At 31.6% G+C, this 22,627-nt stretch overlaps 5 protein-coding genes across 8 annotated transcripts in view; 1 reads left to right on the top strand and 4 right to left on the bottom strand.

Annotated features, from left to right (window-relative positions):
- LOC106114173 (ejaculatory bulb-specific protein 3-like) overlaps window positions 1-4,393 on the bottom strand; it is a 6,208-nt gene extending 1,815 nt beyond the window's left edge. The window contains exons 1-2 of one of the 2 annotated variants that reach the window (XM_013307271.1): window positions 4,377-4,393; window positions 3,897-4,096 (exon numbers count right to left, since the gene is read on the bottom strand). In XM_013307271.1, the coding sequence (XP_013162725.1) occupies window positions 3,897-4,095 (199 nt within the window). In that variant the 5' untranslated portion in view covers window position 4,096; window positions 4,377-4,393. Of the gene's footprint in view, window positions 1-2,703; window positions 2,892-3,896; window positions 4,097-4,376 lie in introns of those variants that run through there. The other variant, NM_001312292.1, reaches the window with a different exon arrangement.
- Window positions 4,394-6,144: 1,751 nt separating this feature from the next.
- LOC106114174 (ejaculatory bulb-specific protein 3-like) lies at window positions 6,145-8,146 on the bottom strand. Of its 2 annotated transcripts, XM_013307273.1 has the most exons (3): window positions 8,051-8,146; window positions 7,415-7,608; window positions 6,145-6,579 (listed from the first exon to the last, which is right to left on the bottom strand). In XM_013307273.1, the coding sequence occupies exons 2-3, from the start codon at window positions 7,605-7,607 to the stop codon at window positions 6,389-6,391; spliced, it is 384 nt and encodes a 127-aa protein (XP_013162727.1). In that variant the 5' UTR covers window position 7,608; window positions 8,051-8,146; the 3' UTR covers window positions 6,145-6,388.
- A 1,752-nt stretch (window positions 8,147-9,898) lies between these two features.
- CSP12 (chemosensory protein 12) lies at window positions 9,899-12,455 on the top strand. The gene is made up of 4 exons (XM_013307270.1): window positions 9,899-9,988; window positions 11,507-11,708; window positions 11,865-11,991; window positions 12,182-12,455. Exons 2-4 carry the CDS (start codon window positions 11,513-11,515, stop codon window positions 12,300-12,302), a joined length of 444 nt encoding a protein of 147 aa, XP_013162724.1. The 5' UTR covers window positions 9,899-9,988; window positions 11,507-11,512; the 3' UTR covers window positions 12,303-12,455.
- A 111-nt stretch (window positions 12,456-12,566) lies between these two features.
- Window positions 12,567-14,163, bottom strand: LOC106114170 (uncharacterized). The gene is made up of 4 exons (XM_013307269.1): window positions 14,142-14,163; window positions 13,695-14,061; window positions 12,997-13,123; window positions 12,567-12,893 (listed from the first exon to the last, which is right to left on the bottom strand). Exons 2-4 carry the CDS (start codon window positions 13,987-13,989, stop codon window positions 12,725-12,727), a joined length of 591 nt encoding a protein of 196 aa, XP_013162723.1. The 5' UTR covers window positions 13,990-14,061; window positions 14,142-14,163; the 3' UTR covers window positions 12,567-12,724.
- Window positions 14,164-15,144: 981 nt separating this feature from the next.
- On the bottom strand, window positions 15,145-19,615 carry GatB (glutamyl-tRNA(Gln) amidotransferase subunit B, mitochondrial). 2 transcript variants are annotated; one of them, XM_013307268.1, is made up of 6 exons: window positions 19,606-19,615; window positions 18,151-18,583; window positions 17,685-17,861; window positions 17,139-17,291; window positions 16,813-16,985; window positions 15,145-15,819 (listed from the first exon to the last, which is right to left on the bottom strand). In XM_013307268.1, the coding sequence occupies exons 2-6, from the start codon at window positions 18,565-18,567 to the stop codon at window positions 15,162-15,164; spliced, it is 1,578 nt and encodes a 525-aa protein (XP_013162722.1). In that variant the 5' UTR covers window positions 18,568-18,583; window positions 19,606-19,615; the 3' UTR covers window positions 15,145-15,161. The 2 variants fall into 2 exon arrangements, with proteins under 2 accessions (XP_013162722.1, XP_013162721.1); XM_013307267.1 differs by lacking the exon at window positions 19,606-19,615 and having other exon boundaries at window positions 18,151-18,611.
- Window positions 19,616-22,627: the final 3,012 nt, after the last annotated feature.

Raw genomic sequence — 22,627 nt, forward strand, 5'->3', positions numbered from 1 at the left:
GGATAGGATCTCGTCCAAATCCACGTTGTCGTAGCGATCCGTGTATTGATCCGCGCTCACAGCAGCCACCAGCGCCAACAGACAAACCATCAGGAAAGTATTCATTTTGGATCTGTGAATTATAGAAATTCTTTATCATTAAATTAATTCTGTAATAACAATAAAATCCTTAGTTAATTAATGTTATAATTGCGAAAGTAACTCTGTCTGTCTGTCGCACGCTGACGTAAAAACTTTTCAACCGATTTAAATGAAATTGAATACACAGATAGTATGGAGCCTGAGTAAAGATATAAGCTAATTTGTAATGGCAAAAAAGGTTCCCGAGGGCGAATCGTGCCGTGGTATGGCTTGTGTTATTTGTTAAGTAATTAGGTTGTATAATCAAAAATCCTACCCAAAGACACCATTCTAGACGGTAGAAGTCGCGGCACGGCTAGTATTCTATAAATTTAATTATATTGCCGTAATGTTTCAAACAGATTAACGACACTTTTCCACACATGGCATGATCTACTTCATATTTTCATCGGGATTAACGTAATTTGTAAACAGATTTCCCTCGTGACGTTTCAGTGAGAAGGCAAATTTAATTAAATTAAGCTTATTTATTAAGGTTTTATTTGTATTAAAATTGAAGCTTTATTTCGAACAAGGAATAACGAATATGCAAAGCTATCAACAGCTATGATACGGAAAAAAATACCTGTAAATATTAATTGTTGATAAACAAGCAAGATAGATCTAAGATGCGTTCTACTTGCAAGCAAACTGTCAACTAATGCAATGGGTTGCAGCCTGCCTATTATATCTAAGTACGAGGCTAATTGAAGTGATCAATGTGACGTTAAGACAATACCTGTCGATAGATCCGACGTACATTAAAATTTTCCAACTAATTACACACGACATGTTCATGTTACGTTTGTCAGGATACATCAAGTTTATATTAAAATGCTGGTTCAATACAATTATTACAATTCATTTACATTTTTATTTACATTTCTTAAGCCTAAAGCTTTGACATCGAACGAATATCGTTACTAATATAAGTTAGCCCTTTTTTTTCAGAGAGGAATCCTTTATGCATACTCCGCGCCCCGGGGGGACGCGGAAGTTATGTGGGATTCTCCTCCATAGCGGAGGCATACCCACTAAACCTCTCTGTTCCTCCAACGCATCGGGACGGGGCCACGGGCACGCTTTCGCTCTCGTCCGTCTCGAGGTAGCTCCCTCTCGGAATATAAGTTAGCCCTAGTCTATCTTACTAATAAGCGAATGTTTTGGTTAAATGGATTTTCGTTCGAAGGTATCTCCAGAACGGCTGCATGGATCTTGCTAAAATTGGCATAGATGAAGAACATAGCCTTAATATATGGGCTAATAATTAATTTTGGGATTAACGAATTTCTAACGTTATATGCGCAAATGTCACGATAATAGTATATGAAAATATTTTGAGCTTTCCAGACTAATATGATAGAGTAGAAAATAAATTAACTGAAATAAGCAGAAAAGATTCAACTCAATCCTTAGAATATAAAATAACCAATTTCTAATGTTTCTAAATCATTTTTCTTTTAAACAAATAAATTGACTATGTTTTAAATTTTCAGCAAGCAGTATTGTTTATATTCATTCAGACAGCGCCGGGAATCAACAGTTAGTATAAATATCCGATCTTAGTTATGAGTACAATCGATTTACAACATAGATAGTCATCAAGGTCCTTGTTTTTCTACTATGTGCATATACTAGCTGTTGTCCGCGAATCCGTCCGCTCGGAATTTAACAAAAAGTTGATTACCTTTGTGTTTTTTCAAACTATGTTCCACATCTATGCCAAATGTCAGCGAGATCTATGCAGCCGTTTTGGAGATACCATCTAACAAACATCCATCCATCCATCCAAAAATTCGCTAATAGGGATATCGCAACATATAAGGGAAAAAACAGATTAACTGATTGAAATTTATCAACGCACAGCCCAAAACACTGAGTTACAGACATAAACCACACAGGTTTCTAGTACTACGTGGTCGTAGACCAATAAAAGATTTTCCTGAATTTTTACTAAAAACGTCTAAAATAGGGAATGATAGTTTTAATGTAGGATTTTTTTTAATTCATCCTCCACACGCGTAAAATCGCGGGCTAGGACTAAATAGCAAGAGCTAATATTTTATATTTTTTATCCCCGATACATTCTACAATTGCATTTTTCCTCAAAGCAGGAACCGACAGTGTTATGTTAATTTAAATGATACAATTGCTTATTTTTTATTCCTGAGATAAGTACACCACTAGACCATTACGACCTATTTAAGTTGGCATAGATATAGAGTTGTAAAACCATTGAGTAATACAATTTTTTTCGGTTTTAACAGCTTAAAAATTAATCCCAACTTGTCTTTGCTCTAAAAGTACAAATACAATGTCGCGTACTGTACTTTTAATAACTTCGACCCTAAAATTCCATCAAACAATAATGCGAAGTTCCTTCCATTTCTCTTTTTAGTCTCCTTAGTATATAAACCTTAAAAACTTTTTTGTGCTTTCTAATTTTTTTTAGTAGCCAGAGACTGCGTATAGAATATGAATAAAAACTCAAAATTAGAAAAAGAAAACAAAAATTTATTACTACCAACAAAAAACAAAACAATAAAGCTACATCAAGCTAAAAAAAAACTATGCGTCATTATTTTACTTGGAGGTTCTCAATTCGTTTTCGTATTTCACCGAGTACTTGTGTTCGGGGTCGTATCTTGCAGTCAGCTCGTCCCAGAACTCCTGTTCGTTGTTGATGAGATGGCCGAGTACTTTGCGGGTACCTTTACGTTGAACTTCGGTACATTTCGCACAATCATTCTCAATCGCCTCAGCAATGTGCGCTGAAACAAGGCGATCAAGTTAGGTGAAGAGCCAATGTCGCAATAAGGTCGACTAGTCAAAGATTAAATATATGCAAGTATTACCTTAGCAACAATACAGATTTAATTAAATTATTTTTAATAGTCTTTGAATAAAAATAAATGTAAACTATTATTAATATCGGATCTGGAGCGACACTCTGCCAGAAAACATTTACATAAATATATTTTACAATAATTCCGATTGTATAAAATGCATTATAATAAAAAATAAAATATGCTTTGATATTGTAAGAATATGTTTAGTAAGAATTTATTATAATTTCAAAATTTAATAATCAAACTATAAAAAATAGCACAAAATTTCAACACTGAACTTCCTCAGAAAAGAACAGGGTTTTTGATTAGAAATCTAAGTCAAGAATTAAAAAAAAATGAGAAATGTGATATCGATAGATAGATGTATAGAACTGCGAGTTCAAATCGAATAAATATAAATCTAAATTTACATAGTCCTTCATATAAGAAATTATTAAGAAATACATTTTTGTATTTGATAAAAACGTCTCACCTTGAATATTCAACTAACATGATATGCGTGAAATAACGATGCACTAGTGCTCTTTACCCAAAAGAACAGGCAGAGAACAATAACTTTAGGGTACCGTCCTAGTAACAAATATTCTTCATGCTTTAGATATAGAAGAATAGAACATTTGCCTACGGATATTTAGGTTATAAATGGGCATTCTTATTATTTATCTATTATCTTATTCAGGTTTAAAGCTGGAATTAAAAATAGATAGTAGCCGATTCTTAGATCTGCGGAATATGCATATAAAATGTCATAAAAATGGGTCAAGCCGGTTCGAAGAAGTGTGGTAACTAACATTGAGAATTTTATATATGTATAAGATAAGCAAGCAACCTCGTCTTTCTTAGATCGTTCGTCCAATAGAAATAAATATCTTGCTAGTGACAATCAACTCAACCTTTAAACGTTTATAAATCTAATGGACAACTTACATTTAAGCTCCTTGCCATCGGGAGTACACTTTCCTTTGTCCAGAACGCAATGGATGTAGGGCACGAGGAGGCGACGATTGCCGATAATCTCGTCTAGGTCGATGTTGTCAAAGCGATCAGTATAGGTTTCCGAGGGTGACGGCATGGCGGTCGCAATCGCCATCGCGGCCAACAAACAAGCCACTGTTAAAGTATTCATTCTGCAATATAATAATCACAACTATATCAATAATTCGATGTATTAATTCCTATATTGTGCAAGTGTAGGTTTATGATGACTTTAACAGATTAAAAAACTGTTAAATGAAATTAATAGCATTAACACATTAATATGTCTATGCTAAAACTTTTTATCTACATGAATTAAAACACCTCTTTTCTCAATATTCCAGTTCCAAATAATTTCACCTGTGTGGACGGAACAAAACTTCTTATTTTCCATTTTAAAAAGAAAATTAATAAATCTAAATATTACAGTACCTGAAATCTAAGTAAATCCAACGCTGCACAATTGTTAACTTAATTCAAACACAATATGTAGTCACATTATATACCAAAGTTACATCGTGATTTTGACAATGAAACATTTTTTTTCGCCAATACATCAGTCCCCACTGATTGTGATTTTCTAAGAAAAAATCTATTACCATACCATTATTGCAGTGAGAAATATTGACGTCATGAAAACCACTTTTTATGTTGTAAGGATTTAACTTAGTCAGTTACATTCTAAGTTAAAGTGTGGATGTGTCAAGCTTAACGCATTGTACTTAAAAAAATATTTTATAGTTTACATTTCCAGTTAAACGATAAACATTATTAAGAAATTAAAACATAAAATATATGAAACAAAAACATTCCATTTGGAAAGGATAGGCCAAGTAAGATATTTTTTGCAGATTGATAAATATAGAGCCGGAGCGTCGTACATACTACGCACATACTTTTTAAGAAAGAAAAGTAATTTTTCATTTTTTCGAACTTTAGACTTCAATAAAATTAACCCATGAATCTGGTAACATTTGTACTTAGAGCCTAACACGATTAACATTATGGTAAATTTTTCAAATAATAATTTAAAAGGCAATTTCAATAATCAATAAGCTTCTCTTCATAAACGCTCCCCCGTTATTTTCTATCTCGCCCCTTATTTTCCCTTTATCCATAAATAATATAACTTGCATTTCTTCTTCTATATTTTAATCTATAGTTTCTTATTAGTACATGCTAGACGCAAACATCATCAAATATCATTCATATGGATAGCACCGGACCAATCATCGTGACGTTCTTTGGGGAAGGATTATGCCTGTAATGGATATCTCATGGCTGAACAAGCAGACGAAAATACTCAATCATTTAATACGTTAACATCTATCTAACCCTCAAAACAAATTGTACTAATATATGTCATCCCTTACATTTATATAACAGATACAAAATGTCACTGCAGTCAAATCCCACAGAGAACAAAGACTAATTAATAAAACAACAAATACAAGGCGACGTTACTTAGTAATAAAACTTACATCATGACACAAGAAACAGAATTTAAAAAAGGTGACTAGGAATTATTATTAAGGTTAATCAATTCAGTAAAAGTTACATAAACACTTTTTTCATTGGCTGTACGTATTACATGCTGTTAACTTATAAATATTCAGTAAAATGAGACAAGCATTGATTGCTAAACTTAGGTTAGACAAATCTAGACGATTTTAACATTGCCGTTTACGTATACGGCCTTTTTTTTCAAAAAAGTTTTTGTTTTTTTTTTACAGATTTTAGATTGTTGATGTTTTTGGGTTATGAATTCACAGAAATAAGATATTGAATGACCATTCCAGAAATATCTGCTCCTATTGCCGCAACTACGATACAAAAAATTATAAACGTAACTAACTTTCCATCACTATGTAAAATTCATATACATGATTTCGTACAGAGATTCTATCAGTAGAGACCAACGTTTAGAAATAAAATTCTGTACAAAGAGAACGCGCGAAACGGGAAGGATTAAAAAAGGGACAAATATCGTTATTTTGTAAATAAAAAAATATGATTTCTAATTATTCATTTATTCAATTCTGGAGTTTATAAATTTGGTTAATTTTTATAGTCGCTATATTATGTAAAATTCTGTAATATTTGCCAAAAAAAATATAATCGATGTTTGTATAACACTTAAATAATTGTTGCAAAATTTACTCGGAAACGTTTTAACACAATCAAATGCGACAATAATTCAATTAATTAATTTCATATTGTAATAAATAAATCAACAGCGACAGTTGTCATTTCGAATAAAACTTATATTCTAATAATCGCCGCACTGAAAGCCGTGAAATGATAACAAAGAGTATGTTTAGGATGAGAAATTTCCACTAAGTAATACTAATACACCCTTAGTGATTAATTAACGACTTTAATTGCGACAATAAAAGGATTTTACGTTAGATTATGCAGGAATTGTGCGTAATATTTGCTCTAATTTACGCGGCAATTGTGCGTAACTCTTCCTCGTATTTACGCGTGTATTTGCTGGTAGGATCGTATTTCTGACAGAGTTCGTTCCAGAATGTTGGCTCGTGGTTGATGAGATGGCCAATGACTTGACGGGAACGCGTCCTTTGAGGCGGGGTACATTTAGCACAATTGTTTTCTAAAGCTTCTTTTATGTGAGCTGGAAAATAATAAATAAATTAGTGTCATTAATAAGATATCGTATACATGGTTATATGTTTTGCAGTTTTTCGAATAAAGATGTGAATGAGATTCGCTGATTTTATTTGTTTCCTCTTAGATAATTGGGCAACACCTCCTAGGGAAATCTACGGAATGGCCGTGTTCTTTTAATATCTTGAAAGATATTTAAGGCTTAAAGTTTTTTTTTTATAATTGTAAAAAAATCTGTTATTCCGATATTCGCGGAAAAATACTAAATTAGATGTTATGATAAGGAAGGCATAGTTCCTTGAATTATATTCACGTCACGCGGTATGGTAATATTTTTACTCGATAACTAAATCTAACATAATCTCCAATGCTTTAATAGAATTCATATTAACTGTTCGTGCGGATAAAAGTTTATGATATTTTAAAATCATTGAATGCAACCAAGTGGTGCTACGTATATGCAAATGTATAAAATTACATGCAAATTAATACACGGAAAATTAAGAATCTTTAACTTGGGACTTTAAGCAGTTTTTGTTACATGAGAGAAATTCCAAATAAGACAACAATGGAGAAAAAGAGTAATAAATAAAACCTAATAAAATATAAAATAATAATAATAAAATATTATATAAATTAAAATCCAAACAATACCTTATTAAGGAAATGCAAATAAGTTTACCTCAATTTTTTTTTAAATATCAAATTATAAAGTTTTATCTACACCTCACATTTTACTGTTTACATATTTGTATTTTGTCAATAGACTCAGTTTTTATTTTATTTTAGATGATTGAAATGTGTAGCTTTAAAGATATGCAAGCACTTTAAAATATACTTACACTTAAGTTCCTTGCCTTCAGGCGTACATTTTCCCTGGTCGAGCAAGCAGTGGACGTAAGGTATGAGTAGTCGTCGGTTGCCGAGGATCTCGTCAATGTTAATGCTGTCATAGCGATCAGTGTACTGGCCAGCGGGACCAGCTACGGCCGTAGCCAATACAACGAACAAACACAATAGAACCACACTCTTCATTCTGAAATAGAATTTATAAATTTGTTAACTAAGAAAGATAGACAACTACTGAACCTCGTATTTGTTAAGATTTGTTTATTGAACAATAAACCCGACAGTCGTACCCCTATGACACTCCAGGGAAGAATACGAATCGAACGACACTTCATTGTTAAAATGGATTCAGTGGTTAAGGCTCTAGACTCACTAGGCAACTTTCATACATTTAAACCCACATACTTACTCAAAAGCTTACATACGCGCGAAAACATAACCCCCCGTATCAATGGGGTAAAGACTAACATATACAAACAGTGGAAATAACATAGAATTTTATGTATTTATTATAACATTTAAATTATATTATGTATACTAATAATATATAATTTATAATAATTTAAAATCTTATATTGTTTTAATTCATTTTATCCTATTGATAGGATGGCAATTATTGTGTTCTTTACCTTAATTTTTCTATAAAGCTATAGACGTCCAGTCAGGTACAAAAACACTTTGATGTATATTGGGAGATCGGGACGGCTTACTTTTTATAGTGTACAATGCTTCATTTTTGGACAATACGATAACTCGTTTTGGTAGTTTTTTTTACCGATTCGTAAAACTCGCCTTCGTCATGTGTGGTGTTAATTGTGTTAAAGGTAAAACCATGACGTAAAAGCTTGATGTTGTATAGAATTACTAAATTTAAATTGACATTGAAAATTGTGCTTTATGTTAAAGTACTAAAGTGCAGTTTTGTACAATAATGAATTGATATTGATTTAATAATTGTTGATCTAATGGAGTCATGAAGTTTGAACTATTTTGCTCTACAGATGATGTCAGTATTTGCATAGACAAACATAATGTGTGAAAAAGGCAATATTAGCACATGAGTCCTGTGCATACAAAATGCAGTTTGTAAACACGAAGAGTGTTGGTGACTGTACCTATGTTTGTTTTAAAATGGACGATGAATAAAACTAATTGATTTCATACAAAAAGCACAATAATACAGTGGGTAACTTAGAATTTACACCCATGTTTAATGCTTTTTAGTTCATAAGGACTTCGTGACGACGTACGACATAGACCTTATGTTATTGTCGACGAATGCTAGGATAATTTTTAATAACATTGCAATTCATTTGACAATAGAATGATATCTTCTGTACTTTGTAAAATGTATGATAAAAATAACTTAATGACGTGTATTGTATTTATCAGTTTCCTAATTATTATTGTAAATAGGAGCTAAAATTATTGGAGAGCCAAGAAGGCTGTAGTAATAACACAAGGCGTTTCGTAGCAGACGATGTTTATGTCACATGGCCTAGACCTTCGCAGTTCAAAGGTTAACAGGTCGCAATATATCGCTATTATCTCAAGTAAAATTAATGTCATCCAATTGTTTATGTTTTTCATCATTGATATTTACGTCGTTTTCACAAACATTCAGCAAGTTTATTATAATGTGATGATGGAAAAATTTAAGAAATAGCTGGTTGAATGTAGTCTCTGCTTGAAACCAGTCTTCCGTGACGTCATGGTACATTCCCAGGGTATCCACGAGTACACGGTTGTTTATAAATAAATAAAAAACGTTACTATAAATTCGTATCTGGGTAGAATTTAACATGCGTAAAACTTATGGGGGTTACAAAAAGTAATAAGATTAAACAACAGCTTGAGGAAATACCATTGTCATTACTCTTCGGAATAATTGTAGAAGTAATGTGTTTATAAAGTTTAATTGTAGGTAAATTACTGAATGGCTGACCTCTTGGTTGCTAGTGCAAGGGCGTCGTACCACATTACTCTCGTATACCTCACAGACGATTTGCTACAAGGCTATTGTACAAAAAACATATCAAAATATACCGTAACACAAGTCAATAGAGTGGACAATCGCTTAAAATGTTCTATAACATAGTAAACATAAACAAAATTATAAATTATCCAATGTCGCGTCTATTCCTCGGAACTGTCATGTTGCATTTTGCGGTTTCTCCTTAAAATTTCCACGTTATTTGCCGTAGCGGGTAAATAGTAAATATCATAAAGACTTGCAAATAGATTAATATCACAGAACGAGCGCATTTAATTACAATGTTTGTGTAGTAGTTAATTTTTCAAATAAATGTCGTCAAATGATAACTCTAAAAGTATATTTTCATTTTTTAAATAATAACCAGGAAACAATATATGCTCGAGACTTAGAATCTCCTAAGTACTTCATGTTTGCATGATAGGAAACAATTTAATGCAGAGAAAATAGTATAAAATGGTTGCATCAATTTAGAAAAATGCCCTATTATTTCCAGTATAAAACAAATGATACGTTATGCAAAATGCGAGTACAAAATTTCTCTTCGTTTTGATCTCACGAGAAACAATTGACGGTACGTAGAAGTTTTATTTAGTAAAAATTATTATTAAAATTACAATATTTTCCTGTGTATTTGTACCATACTTCGTGTCTATATTATGGAATTAATTATCAAATTTCCGTTTGATTGTACTGTTGTTTTGCCATTTCTTATTCACAGTTACCCTGTTGCAAGTTATTCACAGAGACCTAATATTAGTCCTCTTTACCTTCCCACCGTTTTTTCTCATAAGTAAGGGATTTTCCGGTTGAGGGAATGCATGGGAAGGAAAAAAGCTCTTTCTGTGCAACCCCTCTTTCGTCGATTATAAGCAATTGCGTATGTCTATGGGCAACAGTTACTTCGCTATTTTAGCGATTCCAGGTGGCCGCTCACTCGTTTGCCTTATGATAACAAAACATCCAATCTATGGATACCTACGGACCTCTTATAAAAACTGCTTAACTCAAGAACAGTACTCGTTTGTTACAGCGCAAGTAGTTTTTAAAAGACTTCGTACAAAAGATTTAACATTATAGACGTAAGATGAGGTCATGACATCGCATTTAATATTTTAACATACTAATAATAGTTATTTAAATGAATGTGCAAATTACATTTGTGATTGTTAAATTAATTTATTGTTTACAAGAAGACCGTCTTAAAATCATATTAACTAACACAAAAAAAAAAAAACATTTTCCTCATGTCTGGCAAAATCAATCTGATTGTATTTTATAAGAAGAGAACATATCCTGGACACATTGGATACTGAGTATTTTTATTCCGCACAGACGGAGTCGCGGGCAACAGCTAGTAAACATATAAAAAACCTGACGTTTAGAACTAACTATCGAGTTTTTTTTATTATAACGTATTGGATTTAAATACATATTGAACTCATACCAAAGTGGCAATATACAGATACTTTTTGCAGCTTATCTAAGTTATAGTTTTTTACTTAGGGTAATTAAATAAAAAATGCAAGGCAATAAAAACTACAGATTGTTTATTGGATTATAAACGATTTGTCTGAGAATAGATTAGCAAGACTTGTTGCTGCGAGAAATGGGCGTACATACATGTATAATAATTAGGTCTTTATTTATGGTGTAAAAATTAATCACATACTTAAATGTGAATACGTAAACGAGCAGGCAAATCACATAGTAAATGACAACCGCATCCAAAGACCGCTGACGCAACAATCAACAATTGCAGATTGGTTGGCGTTGGTAGTGTGTATAGGAAAAAGATGAAGGGAAGAAGTTGTTTATGTTTTCTTTGAGTAACATCTAGTGAATTAATTGCTATTATTTCATCCCACGTTACATCAGAGGAAGAAATATTACGGAACAAATTTAAAAATATTGTTTTTCACAGTGCCTGTTGTTAATTAAAAGCAATTTTACAAAAATGAAAATTTGCTGGAGTCTTAAAGTCGCAGTCGCGTGTTTTTTTTTTCAATAAAAAGAATCCATTTTATGTTTTATTTCTAATTTAGTCAGCATTTATTAAAAGTAAAACATTAACAGATATGACTGTTTTTAGGCTACAATGAAAATAATAGTTTTAAATATTTTTATCTTGGTGCTTCTGTACTGGAGCGAGGGCTTTCCAGCTCCAACATATACTACAAAGTATGACAACGTCAACCTGGACGAAGTGTTGGCGAGTGAGCGCTTGTTAACTGGATATGTAAACTGTCTTCTCGACCAAGGACCTTGCACACCCGATGGCAAGGAATTAAAACGTAAGTATAGACATAAAAGAAGTACCTTAAGTAATAATTTTACTGGTTTTGTTATAGTGCAATGGACGTCTTCTGTTAGGCAGAATCCGACAGATCACTGTGTCATCTCAAAATTCAGTAACTATTTTTAAATATCCTGCAAAATGTACTTTACAGAAAATTTGCCGGACGCCATAGCCAACGACTGCAGGAGTTGCACTGAGCGACAACGCGAGGGCGCTGACAAAGTGATGCACCATATCATTGACAACCGACCTGATGACTGGGACAAGCTTGAACAAAAGTAAGGATTAGAAATGACAGCTTTATTCTTAATAAATGTAACAAAATACTAGCAAAAAAGTAGAGAATCATAAAAAAATCAACATATGTTGTTCTTTCATTTTTTTGATGATGAATCCTTTTTTTTATCCGACTTACTCCATAATAAAATGCTTTACTATAAATTTGGAATTCTTTTTATTACATTTCAGATATAAATCTGACGGTAGTTATAAAAAGCAGTACTTGGAAAACAAAATTATGAAAAGCAAAGTTGAAGGAGAAAAAGAGCAATCCCAAGAAAACGAGGACGCCGACGAAAATGACAAATGACTTAAAGTGGACATACTCTAATGTACTACATGAAAAAATGGATTCTTTTCTCATCATTACATCAGAGGTTCGTCTATCTCTCTTATTATAACAATTGGTAAATCTATTTTATCGTCTATTGAAACTGAACGTAAAAATATAGAACAGCATTCACTAGAGAGTTTTATTCCAATACATAAATGACCATATATAGTTTATTTTAATACTCTCAAAATCAGGAATAAAAAACTTAAATAATAATTTAGCACTTTATTCAAATTAATTGACAATTAAAAATATGTATAAAAAAGACGATGCAATAGGACATCCTGTGTACAACTACATTTGCATTTTTCATTAAATACAGATTTATATTGGCAATTTTTTATAATGTCTTAGCAGACTTAAATGTATTTTCAATTTAATATCTATTTTTCATATATTCAAACTCGCTCCAATGTATACCTTCTCACTCTAACTGAAGCGCCTGGTGAAATAATTCTGTTTTTAGATTCGTGTAACTCTTCAGGTTCACCTTTAACTTTATATCGAAATGTCTTTTGCTTTGTATCATTATCAGTTTTTGCATTTAGTTTCGTAAACATAGCGTACCTAGAAATTTATAAGTCTAGAAAATAAGTTATTATTTTACGTAAACGCATGATGATCGGAGTCTTATCCTCGTTTCATGTCAATTATTTGACGTTTGTTATACCTCGTAAGGAATATTTTCCAAGCGACGGGATCGTGTGCCAACATGGACGCTACAATTTTACCAGCTTTCTCTTTTTCAATTACAGAACATTTTTCACAATCATTCTTCAGTGCTTCAATGAGAATTCCTAAAAACATAAAACATTTTCTTAAAATTTATCACAACATTTTTTCATTTAAATACCAGCTGTTGCTGAAGGCAGCGTCCGCGCAAAATTAAAAAAAAAACTTAAGTCGCCTCTGTGTTCTTCTAGACTATGTTGTAAATCTATGCCATTCAGCGAGATTCATGCTGGAGATACCTTCTATTACCCATCCATCCAACATGTGCATTTATAATATTTGTAAGAAGTAAAATTTCGGCAGTGCGATGCGAATACACTTCAAAAGCCATTAAGCTAAATTTATGCAATAATCATACAGTTAATTTTGAATTCCTCTACATAACAAAAATTAGTGATACCAACAAATTAGGAACCCTTGGTTTTGCAGTCAGCTAAAGTTACTTGCAAAGACTATCAAACAGAAATAACGACCACACACAGAGTGGGACATAGGTAATCTTTCCTACATATGTTCGTAAGCTGGTACTGGATGATGTTATGTCTTCACTAAACAAGTGGGATATTAGACCGATTGAGGGGATGTGATCTAACAGTTAACCTCTCAGAAGAAAGGCAGAAGAAATTAATTACTTACCTTTAATTTCGTACATGTTTTTGGTGCAATGATTATCCGTTGACATCAAACATTTGACGTCTTGCGGCTGCAGCGGCGGGACAGCTTCATTGATATTGACTTTGCTCTTCAACATATCCAGTTTCTCTTTTTTCTTAACAACCTCGTTAACTTCTGCAATATCGTCTTCGCCGTAAATTATTTTATATCCCATACTCTTGACACCGGGGCTCATAGTCCTTTCAATTCCTCCTATTGTTATTTCAGAGAAAACTGTCCCTGACAATACTAGAATTGCTAAAGTTATTGCCAACATTTTTAAGTTTCTGTTCTGTATTTCAATGAAAACTTTTTTATGGAATACGAGCAGACGACAGTAGAGTCAATGCTGCAATGATTGTAAATGATGAAGATTATATCAAGAGCGTTTAGTGTTGTTAATAGTGAAAATTAACAGGGGTAATCAACCTTTGGTGCGTGCACGAATGATTTTTGAACAGTACACACAATAAGCCATTGTGTTCAAATGTCACCTTATATAAGCGTTGTGCAGATAGAGATCTATCTTGATTGTTTTATAAATAAAATAGAATACAATAACATATGATTATGAATACTTTGTATGCTGTCCAAAATATTACATTTGTGAATATGTAAATAACCGAAAACCTAATCATAATAATTTGTGTAGAAATTATATTTTATAATTATATTTAATGTATAATAATTTAATTCAGAAATTCTTTTTTGATTCTCTATTTTTATCATTGCATATCAAAAGGATGTTTGGGAATTGTGATTTGTATAGATTAGAATTTTAGTGTTTAACACCCCTGATATTTAAGTATTCGGGGCGCGACTGCCGCTGTAAACAAACAACCTTCACTCCATACGCATACAAATTGCGACAAATACTAAACATTAGTTATTGAATCTGTGATAATGGATAATTACCAAATTTTACAAATTCCTTTGTAACACAACGGGACAGGCTGTTTCGCTTATTATTAACAACACTTCCTCGGTGACAATCAACACCAAAGTTTAGACTAGTCGCGGCAACGAATCGAAGCGCCTGTATTTTTCTCCCGAGCAATATAATTTGTTTAAATTGAAAACTCCTGACAATGTTCGATTAAGACAAAGAATAAACAGGAATGATATGCCAAATTAGAGCATCTGCGACATCATGATCACTATTCGTCCGCAACAGAATTGGTAAGGTTAACATCGAACACTTTTGTAATAATTTTAAACAACAATTAGAGTAGTGAGAAAAACTTGTTTTGGATTTTTTCCTATAAAGTTCTAATTAAGCAATGTATACAGGGTAAGTAAGTAGATTCTGATATATCAGATAGTTACTAACTAAAATATATATAATGTGGGATAGATTTTTAATTTAATAAAATGAGGTAATAGAAAAGAAATATTTGCAGTAGGATTATTTTATTTGAAAATAAAACTATTGTTTTTTGCTATATATGTTTATTTTTTTAACAATTCTTCCATTTTCTTAGTAGCTACCGCCATATCCATTTTATTAGAAGTAGTTTTAGCTAAAATCCCTAATAACGAATTCAATATTTTTACTTTTCCCTCTTTGTATTTCTTAACTAACTTTGGATTGTTGTCGAGAACTTCTTTGCATTTCTGTTCAATAACTGTTTCATCACTTTCTAACGTCCAACCTTTTTCTTTAATAATTTCTAATACTGAAAAATCAATCGGTCTATCGAAGAGTTCGTCAAGTAATTTTCTATATATATCCAAATTAATTTGTTTATTTAATAAAGCGTCTGTTGATTCTTTCATTTGATTAACAGTTATTGTACAATATTCGACATCGACTTTCCTCTTGTTAAGTACAGTTAAGAGATCATTAAGTAAAAGATTGGCAACTTTAGTAGGGTTTCTAGTGACATCTGATACTAATTCGTAGAAATAATTCAACAGAGCTGGTTCATTGACAAGTTGTATGGCTGATATTTCTCTTAAATCATATTCCTCTATAAGTTTCCTTCTAGAATCTTCTGGAAGTTCCGGTATTGTTTCTTTAATAAGGGGAACACTGATTACATCTTGTGTATCTTCTTTTGTATGTAAATTGACCCGAAGCGGCGGTAAGTTCGGCTCTGGCATATATCTATAAAAATTCCATTATGTATTTATTTTTATAAGATCAAAGATATATTATCATATATTATCTTGTTTGTTAATAAGATTACAATTCTTGTGACCTTGACTGATATTTTCTTGGACTTGAAAATAATGATAGTTAATTCTGATCGATGTTATATACCTATTTGATAAGAAAATGTGACTTAGGCTCTATAATAAATATCTACGTATATTTTTTTTTATAACATATATTTAGAGATAAGTTTCATTAATTCTTGTTAAACCGTAATAATCCCGAAGCCTTAAAATAGTACGACAGAGGGGACAGCGTAACTATTGTCATGTTACTTACTAAATCCTATTACTTTGTACTCATGTAACTTATGTTATTGCGTGAATTGACTAACATTTTCAAGACCATAAATACTCGACACTGGCCCAATCAGCTAAGGCCAGAGCCATAAACAAGAAATTTGAATTAACTTTTAAAATATCAAACAAATATCATTATAAATGTTCTATCGTTTTTATTAAAATGGCTTGTACAGTCACCTGCTTAAATATTTGTACATTTATAAAACTTCAGAAACTTGTATCTATCTATGGTTTAAAAAATGTTCCGCCTGTATACTTTTGACCATGGATAGAAGTAATTAATAAATATGTGCATTTTGAAACAGGTTTCTAGGGTTTTGTGAATATATATTTTTGTAGCTGACTGTACTGTTAGTTTAAAATAAACTGTTTCAATTTAGATTTCTTTATAATTACAATACGTTATACAATATTAGTTTTATTTATACTGCAGACGGTTCAGAAGGCTTTAAATATTTATTTTAAGATACTACAAAAGATAACATTTGAAGACTACTAATATTATTTAAAGCTTTTGTTTGGAACTACGTTTTTTTTTTCTCAAATTAATTTTGTTTATAACATAAGTATTACATTTTGGGTGATAGACATTTTAAATATACTAGCGTACAATGAAAACACAAAAAGACACTTGGATATGTACCTGTAATCCTGAACAACTTCTTTATCTCGCATAGCGATTGTGACTTTGTTGGTTGCGTCCCAGGAGCGTGTTTCGTTAATTATGTGCCCGCCATTGTCAAGAATAGTTCTTTGTCGTTCTATTTCATGGCGGACAGCACCAGCAACACCACGGATTGACCCGATGTTTTTAATCTGTAAAATAAATACAATCATTTTAATTTATTCAAACAGTAAGACAAACAATGTACAATTTATTATATTTATAATTGTGGTATGTACTGAATTTTTTTTTATTATTAAATCATAAGGAAATAATTTCTTATGTTACTTTTACAAAATACTAACTTCAGTTCTAGTAGATAGAGGTTCTCCAAACTTTCTCAATGAGACATTAGCATCGACTCGTAACGCTCCTTCTTCCATGCGGCCCGAGCATGCGCCGAGCTTTTGCACAATCAGCACAAGTTCCTTAACCAATGCAGCTGCCTCTTCTCCATCCTGAAATTTTACAGAATAAAACTTTAAATATTATTATTATCAATTGTGCTCCATGAAAATCATAACAAGCCACCATAATCTAAAACTCTTATCTCTTAAATTTTGTTTTCAAATTATAGGTAACTAGCAGTCGCCCGTGACTCCGCCCAGACATAATTAAAAAATATGATTAGCCTATTTGTTCTTCCAGACAATGTTTTATATGTATGCCAAATTTCATTGACATCTGTTCAGCCATTATGGAGATACCTTCAAACAAACAAACATGCACCCATCCATCTAAACATTTGCATTTAAAAAATTAGTAAGATTTTTAATGATTTGTCCGATGTATCAGAGCTATCAATGATAGATATTTTATTAATGAGAATTAGGAATATTGAAATAACTTGCCTCTAAATCAGGTTCAAACACAAGTTCTATCAAAGGTGCCCCAGCTCTGTTCAGATCAACTAGACTCCTCTTTAACTCACTGTCATGAAGTGATTTACCACTGTCTTGTTCTAATTGGATTTGTTTTATTTTTGAACTCTTTTTGTAAGGCTTTTTGTGGATACCCGGAGTAAATACCTGTGTACAAAGAAAAGAAAAGTATAAGTAAACCTTGGAACAACAAGAGCTTAGTAATTTTAATACAAGTTGATGATTTTCCTAAAGATATTGAATCCAAACTATTGCAATAACATCAAGGAGACCAGTAGTATTCCAGCATAATAATCAATACAGTCTATATAACCCATAATAGATGTTCCTGATTGGCTAAAATAGTTATTTACATGAACTCCTATATGGCATTACTAAGAATATGAATTCTATTCAACTATATAAATAAACATACCCCCTAAGGTTTTATAAGTACCTGAAAATTTATAACTCCACCGTTAGCTATAGGAGCTCTCTGCTGTGTTATTTGATACCCAGCAGGCAAATCTGCGTAAAAGTAATGTTTTCTGTCGAATGACGACACTTCATTCACTTTGCATGAAAGCGCTAATGCAGTTAATACACCAAGTTCTACACATTTTCTGTTTAATACTGGCAATGTACCCGGTATAGCCGCATCGAATAATGATACACAATTATTCACCAAACCACCAAAAGTGTTTTGAGCACCAGAAAATAGTTTAGACTCTGTATTTAACTGAGCGTGTACTTCTAAACCAACTACGCTTTGCCACTTTGTTTTTACACTAGTCGAATTATTTCTTTTAACATAATTTAAACATGTATTCCACTTTGTTACGTAATTTGTTACATTCATATACTTCATTTTCATATTTTTAAATAATAACCTAAAACATAACAAATCGTTTGACATTGACGGTTAATCTGTCATCTGCCAAAACAAATATATTTCATTCGTATACACGCAGAATTTTAAAAACATACAAGAAAACTGTAACAAAAGGTTTCGCGACACTCAACGACTTTTTAAAATAAGTAACAGAAAATTCTAAACAAGAATTTCACGTAAGAATGACAGTTAATTCACCTTTATATCGCAGTATATACCCAATGAATTAGGTCAACATTTACAGTTGCGAAAGAAAAGATACGTTTACAATTTATCTATTTCATTTTAAGATGCTTATCTATGAAATAAATTATTGTGAAAGAAACATTTCAATGTAACTAAAAAGAAACTCTCACACATGTGAATGTGAAAATGTTTTATACTTTAAAAATGATTGTGAATATAATAATTATTAGCAAATGGAAAAAAAATCGTTAATTCTAAATGAATTGATGTCGAACCTTAACTCATATTTCGGGCGATTAAGCATGTGGTATCGGCGTCATGTTTACTTTAATAATTTTTTTCTGAATTTATTCGAAATCAACAATAAAAAAATACATAAATAATAAAACAAAGAAACTTACTTAATTGGAATCGAAGCTCTGTGAAGTCTTATAATTGCAGATATAAATTACAGATAAATAGCATAATTATAATAAAAAGAACACATTAAACTTAAAACGATTGCATTGATAATTTGACTAATTAACTTATACCCTAATTTATAGCTAAAACACTAACTAAAATATCACATTCTTAATTAAAAATTAGCCACTTCGAAGCCTACATCACTAATCCCGTTACGACCTCGAACAGGAAAGAGAAAAGATACAAAACAACAAAAGCCAAGGTAGCTTCTGCGATTGAATACATTTTTGTGATCGATTAAAAGAAAAATATGTTAACTATTAGTACTTCGCGGTAACGCGATTTAAAAATAGAAGCAGACGTGCGATCAATACAGCTGTCTGACGAATAATGAAACGTTTTACTACGCAACACAATGTGTACACAAACCTTGACGACGACGGCGTTTACCACATGCAACTAAATAAAAAAAACATTGTATATGATGCGAATCTAAATAGTAATGATGACAACTACATTTTGTATCATTATTCCAATACACGCCCACAAATTGATAATGCAGTTATATATGTTTGCATCACATACACACCTCTTGGACTTTGTACCTTTGAGTTTCTATGTGCCATGCGGCATTTCTATAAAAAGTTACCTTTCACAACATTCTACGATAGATACATTGTATTAAAAATTTAATTACTATTGATGATATAAAGATAACCGAGTGGAAAAATTTAGTACTCACAAAGAATAGATCCTGAAATAAAATTTTACTAAATTGGCTAAAATGGCTGTATATGCATTTAGAAAAAAAAAACTTGTCTGGTAATAAATAAGATCACGCTCGTCTTCTTTTAACCTTTTAATCCAGAAGAAAAAATTAATATCATTAACATTAAAAACATCAATGTTTTTCATCGAGTTATTTTTGGTTCGATTGTATGTCCGCTTTGCCAAAAATGCCAAATGTATTTGACACATATTTATTTGATTGTATTTATCAAAATATCTTTCAATGTCATTTGTCCCATTGCAAGTATTTTAAAAGCAACACGACCACCGAACAAGTTTTCTACGGAATGTTTCCTATCCATAGACCTGTTTTGCCTTTTTAGTATCACTGCAAATATTTTCCAGCCGTTTAAGGGAAAATCCACTATTCGTACTTGCAAGTAAATCTAAAACATTTCTTTTTACGTTTGAAAAGATAACAAAATAAATTTTTAGTTAGCGAATACCGAATTTAATAGATAGATATTAAGTAAAAACCGCAATATACCTAAACTATTAAGTATCTTTATATTTCACCATTAAAACCTGTACTTGTTAATAATATTGTAATTATAGGTAATAAATGCCCTTCATTTATGTAGTTACGATTTCTTGCAGACAGCATTTTTTGTAGTTTCTTGCAAACCTTCAGCGTTTATAATAATGCTACAATCAGTTTAATTTCACACCAGTTACAACATTGGCGATACAGAGGGTGGTAAAGGGAGAGGTTCGTCTTGGTGACAAAATCCCAGACTAATTTAGATTACATTAATAGATAGTTTACAGCGAATCCAGCGCTAGTTTACAACCAGTAAAATGTAAAACCACATTGGAATAATGGATCCTGTAAGCAATCCTGTCAACTGTAATGACAGTCCAGAATCAAATTAATAAAAACCTAATTATTTTTTCAATGAATAGAAAACAGGCAAATTTGTTATTATTATTTCGCTCTTCTCAGAATACTAATGCGCTGACAAAATACTTTAAGGGATGAGACATCAATCAATCGTTTTAAACCTCGGGTTATACTGGATGACCAGCACAAGTCGTACACGGATATTTAAATACATGTAGGTACTTAAGATCTACGTAAGTATCTCGTGTCGCATGATATAAGTATGTTTAGGTTATCTTACAAATCAGGTTTGTGTAAACTTGTCCCATCACCCATGACGGAAAGAACGATATGGCCAAAATACGCACGAGTTTAGCGATTATTTTGAGTTCCGCGATTTCATTTAAATGTATACAAGTTGTTGAAAAACATAATAATTTCTATAATACTTCAAATCCGTTTGCCATTTCCTGATAATATAGCATACATACGAACAAAATCTTCCTTTTTATTGAATGACTAGCAGTCGCTCGCGACTCTGTCCGCGCAATGTTAAAAAACATAATAAGTAGCCTATGTGTTCTTCCAGACTATGTTTTATATGTATGTCAAATTTCATACTACTATAGAGACTATACTATAGAGATACTTTCAAATAAACATCCATCCTTCCATCTAAACATTCGCATTAATAATATTAGTAAGATGGTCTTGCTCGTCAACACGATGTGCATCGACACAAAATCGTGTCCATCTTTTTTTGAGTACAATTGAATACAAAGTCCAGTTCATTCTTCGTGGTAATTCGTTCTGTATCCTTGTTAAGACCTCTTTGTTAAATATTTCTTTGTTAGAATAAGTGCGACCTTCAGCATCAATATGTTGACCAAAGTGATTTAAAAGGATGTTTGCTTTAGACTTTATTAAATCAGATTTACATATAAATCATGATCTATCTTGTGTTACTTAGGAATGATTTATTTAGATATTGAGAAAAATAATAAATCGTACAAATATACCTTTATCAATTTTCTTTATCACTCATGTAAGTAAACAAGTAGTGTAAATTAAAATTCGATTTCATAAATGGATTTAGTTTAAGCATTGTTTGAAAAACAATATGGATCAACACGGAGGAGGTTAATTATTCTTTGACTAAAACGAAACCAAGTTTTGTTATTAGTAAAGTTATAAATTAAACTACATAGTTGTGTACCTGCCAGTGCTATAATCTTTATGTAACATTTCGATGATTGGATACTGGCTGTTTAGAATGTTAATTTAAATTTTTATTCGCTAAAGAAGAGCGGGACTTCCAATCACAAGCCATTTATGGATGCTTAAATGGAAGTGCCGGCACAAATATTAATATGTACCATATTTGTTTAAGCAATAAATCATTTTTCATTTACAATTTTCGCTAAAACATGGTTCATATGGAACACCCCACTTGTGGGCTATAAATCTGTGATATTATCATAAAATTTATTCAGAAATACTTTAAATTAATATTTTGCACAAATCGCAGTTAAGCTAGGTTCTTGACATAACACATTTATGCCAATGTATATTTTATTCACATTCATTTTGAACATATTTTTGTCATTTTTATAATGTTGCTCATACATATTTAGACATTTATTCTACACTCAAAAAGTTGAAGGCCTAAAACATATTTGTCAAGGTTTTATTTAAATATTTTATAAAGCACTTATCAACAAATCCAATTTATCAGGTTAGAACAAAAGATATTTAAACAATCATCATATTACCATATTACTGATATAATAATTATATCTTATAATTATTATCATTGAAAGAAATAAAGTAACATGACTTCGC

The sequence above is a fragment of the Papilio xuthus genome, unplaced genomic scaffold (assembly GCF_000836235.2).
Source record: "Papilio xuthus unplaced genomic scaffold, Pxut_1.1 DF828142.1, whole genome shotgun sequence".
NCBI classification, from domain to species: Eukaryota; Metazoa; Arthropoda; class Insecta; order Lepidoptera; family Papilionidae; genus Papilio; species Papilio xuthus.

Excerpts from the sequence above, each read along its gene's own strand:
- LOC106114174 (XM_013307273.1), bottom strand. The coding sequence starts at position 7,607 with ATGAAGAGTGTGGTTCTATTGTGTTTGTTCGTTGTATTGGCTACGGCC. Across the intron at positions 6,580-7,414 it reads TGAAGGCAAGGAACTTAAGT|CTCACATAAAAGAAGCTTTA; the intron begins GTAAGTATATTT and ends ATTATTTTCCAG.
- CSP12 (XM_013307270.1), top strand. The coding sequence starts at position 11,513 with ATGAAAATAATAGTTTTAAATATTTTTATCTTGGTGCTTCTGTACTGG. Across the intron at positions 11,709-11,864 it reads CGATGGCAAGGAATTAAAAC|AAAATTTGCCGGACGCCATA; the intron begins GTAAGTATAGAC and ends TGTACTTTACAG. Across the intron at positions 11,992-12,181 it reads TGGGACAAGCTTGAACAAAA|ATATAAATCTGACGGTAGTT; the intron begins GTAAGGATTAGA and ends ATTACATTTCAG.
- LOC106114170 (XM_013307269.1), bottom strand. The coding sequence starts at position 13,989 with ATGTTGGCAATAACTTTAGCAATTCTAGTATTGTCAGGGACAGTTTTC. Across the intron at positions 13,124-13,694 it reads AAACATGTACGAAATTAAAG|GAATTCTCATTGAAGCACTG; the intron begins GTAAGTAATTAA and ends TTATGTTTTTAG. Across the intron at positions 12,894-12,996 it reads TGGAAAATATTCCTTACGAG|GTACGCTATGTTTACGAAAC; the intron begins GTATAACAAACG and ends ATAAATTTCTAG.
- GatB (XM_013307267.1), bottom strand. The coding sequence starts at position 18,609 with ATGTCAAACGATTTGTTATGTTTTAGGTTATTATTTAAAAATATGAAA. Across the intron at positions 17,292-17,684 it reads TGTTTGAACCTGATTTAGAG|GATGGAGAAGAGGCAGCTGC; the intron begins GCAAGTTATTTC and ends GTAAAATTTCAG. Across the intron at positions 15,820-16,812 it reads GAAGTTGTTCAGGATTACAG|ATATATGCCAGAGCCGAACT; the intron begins GTACATATCCAA and ends GAATTTTTATAG.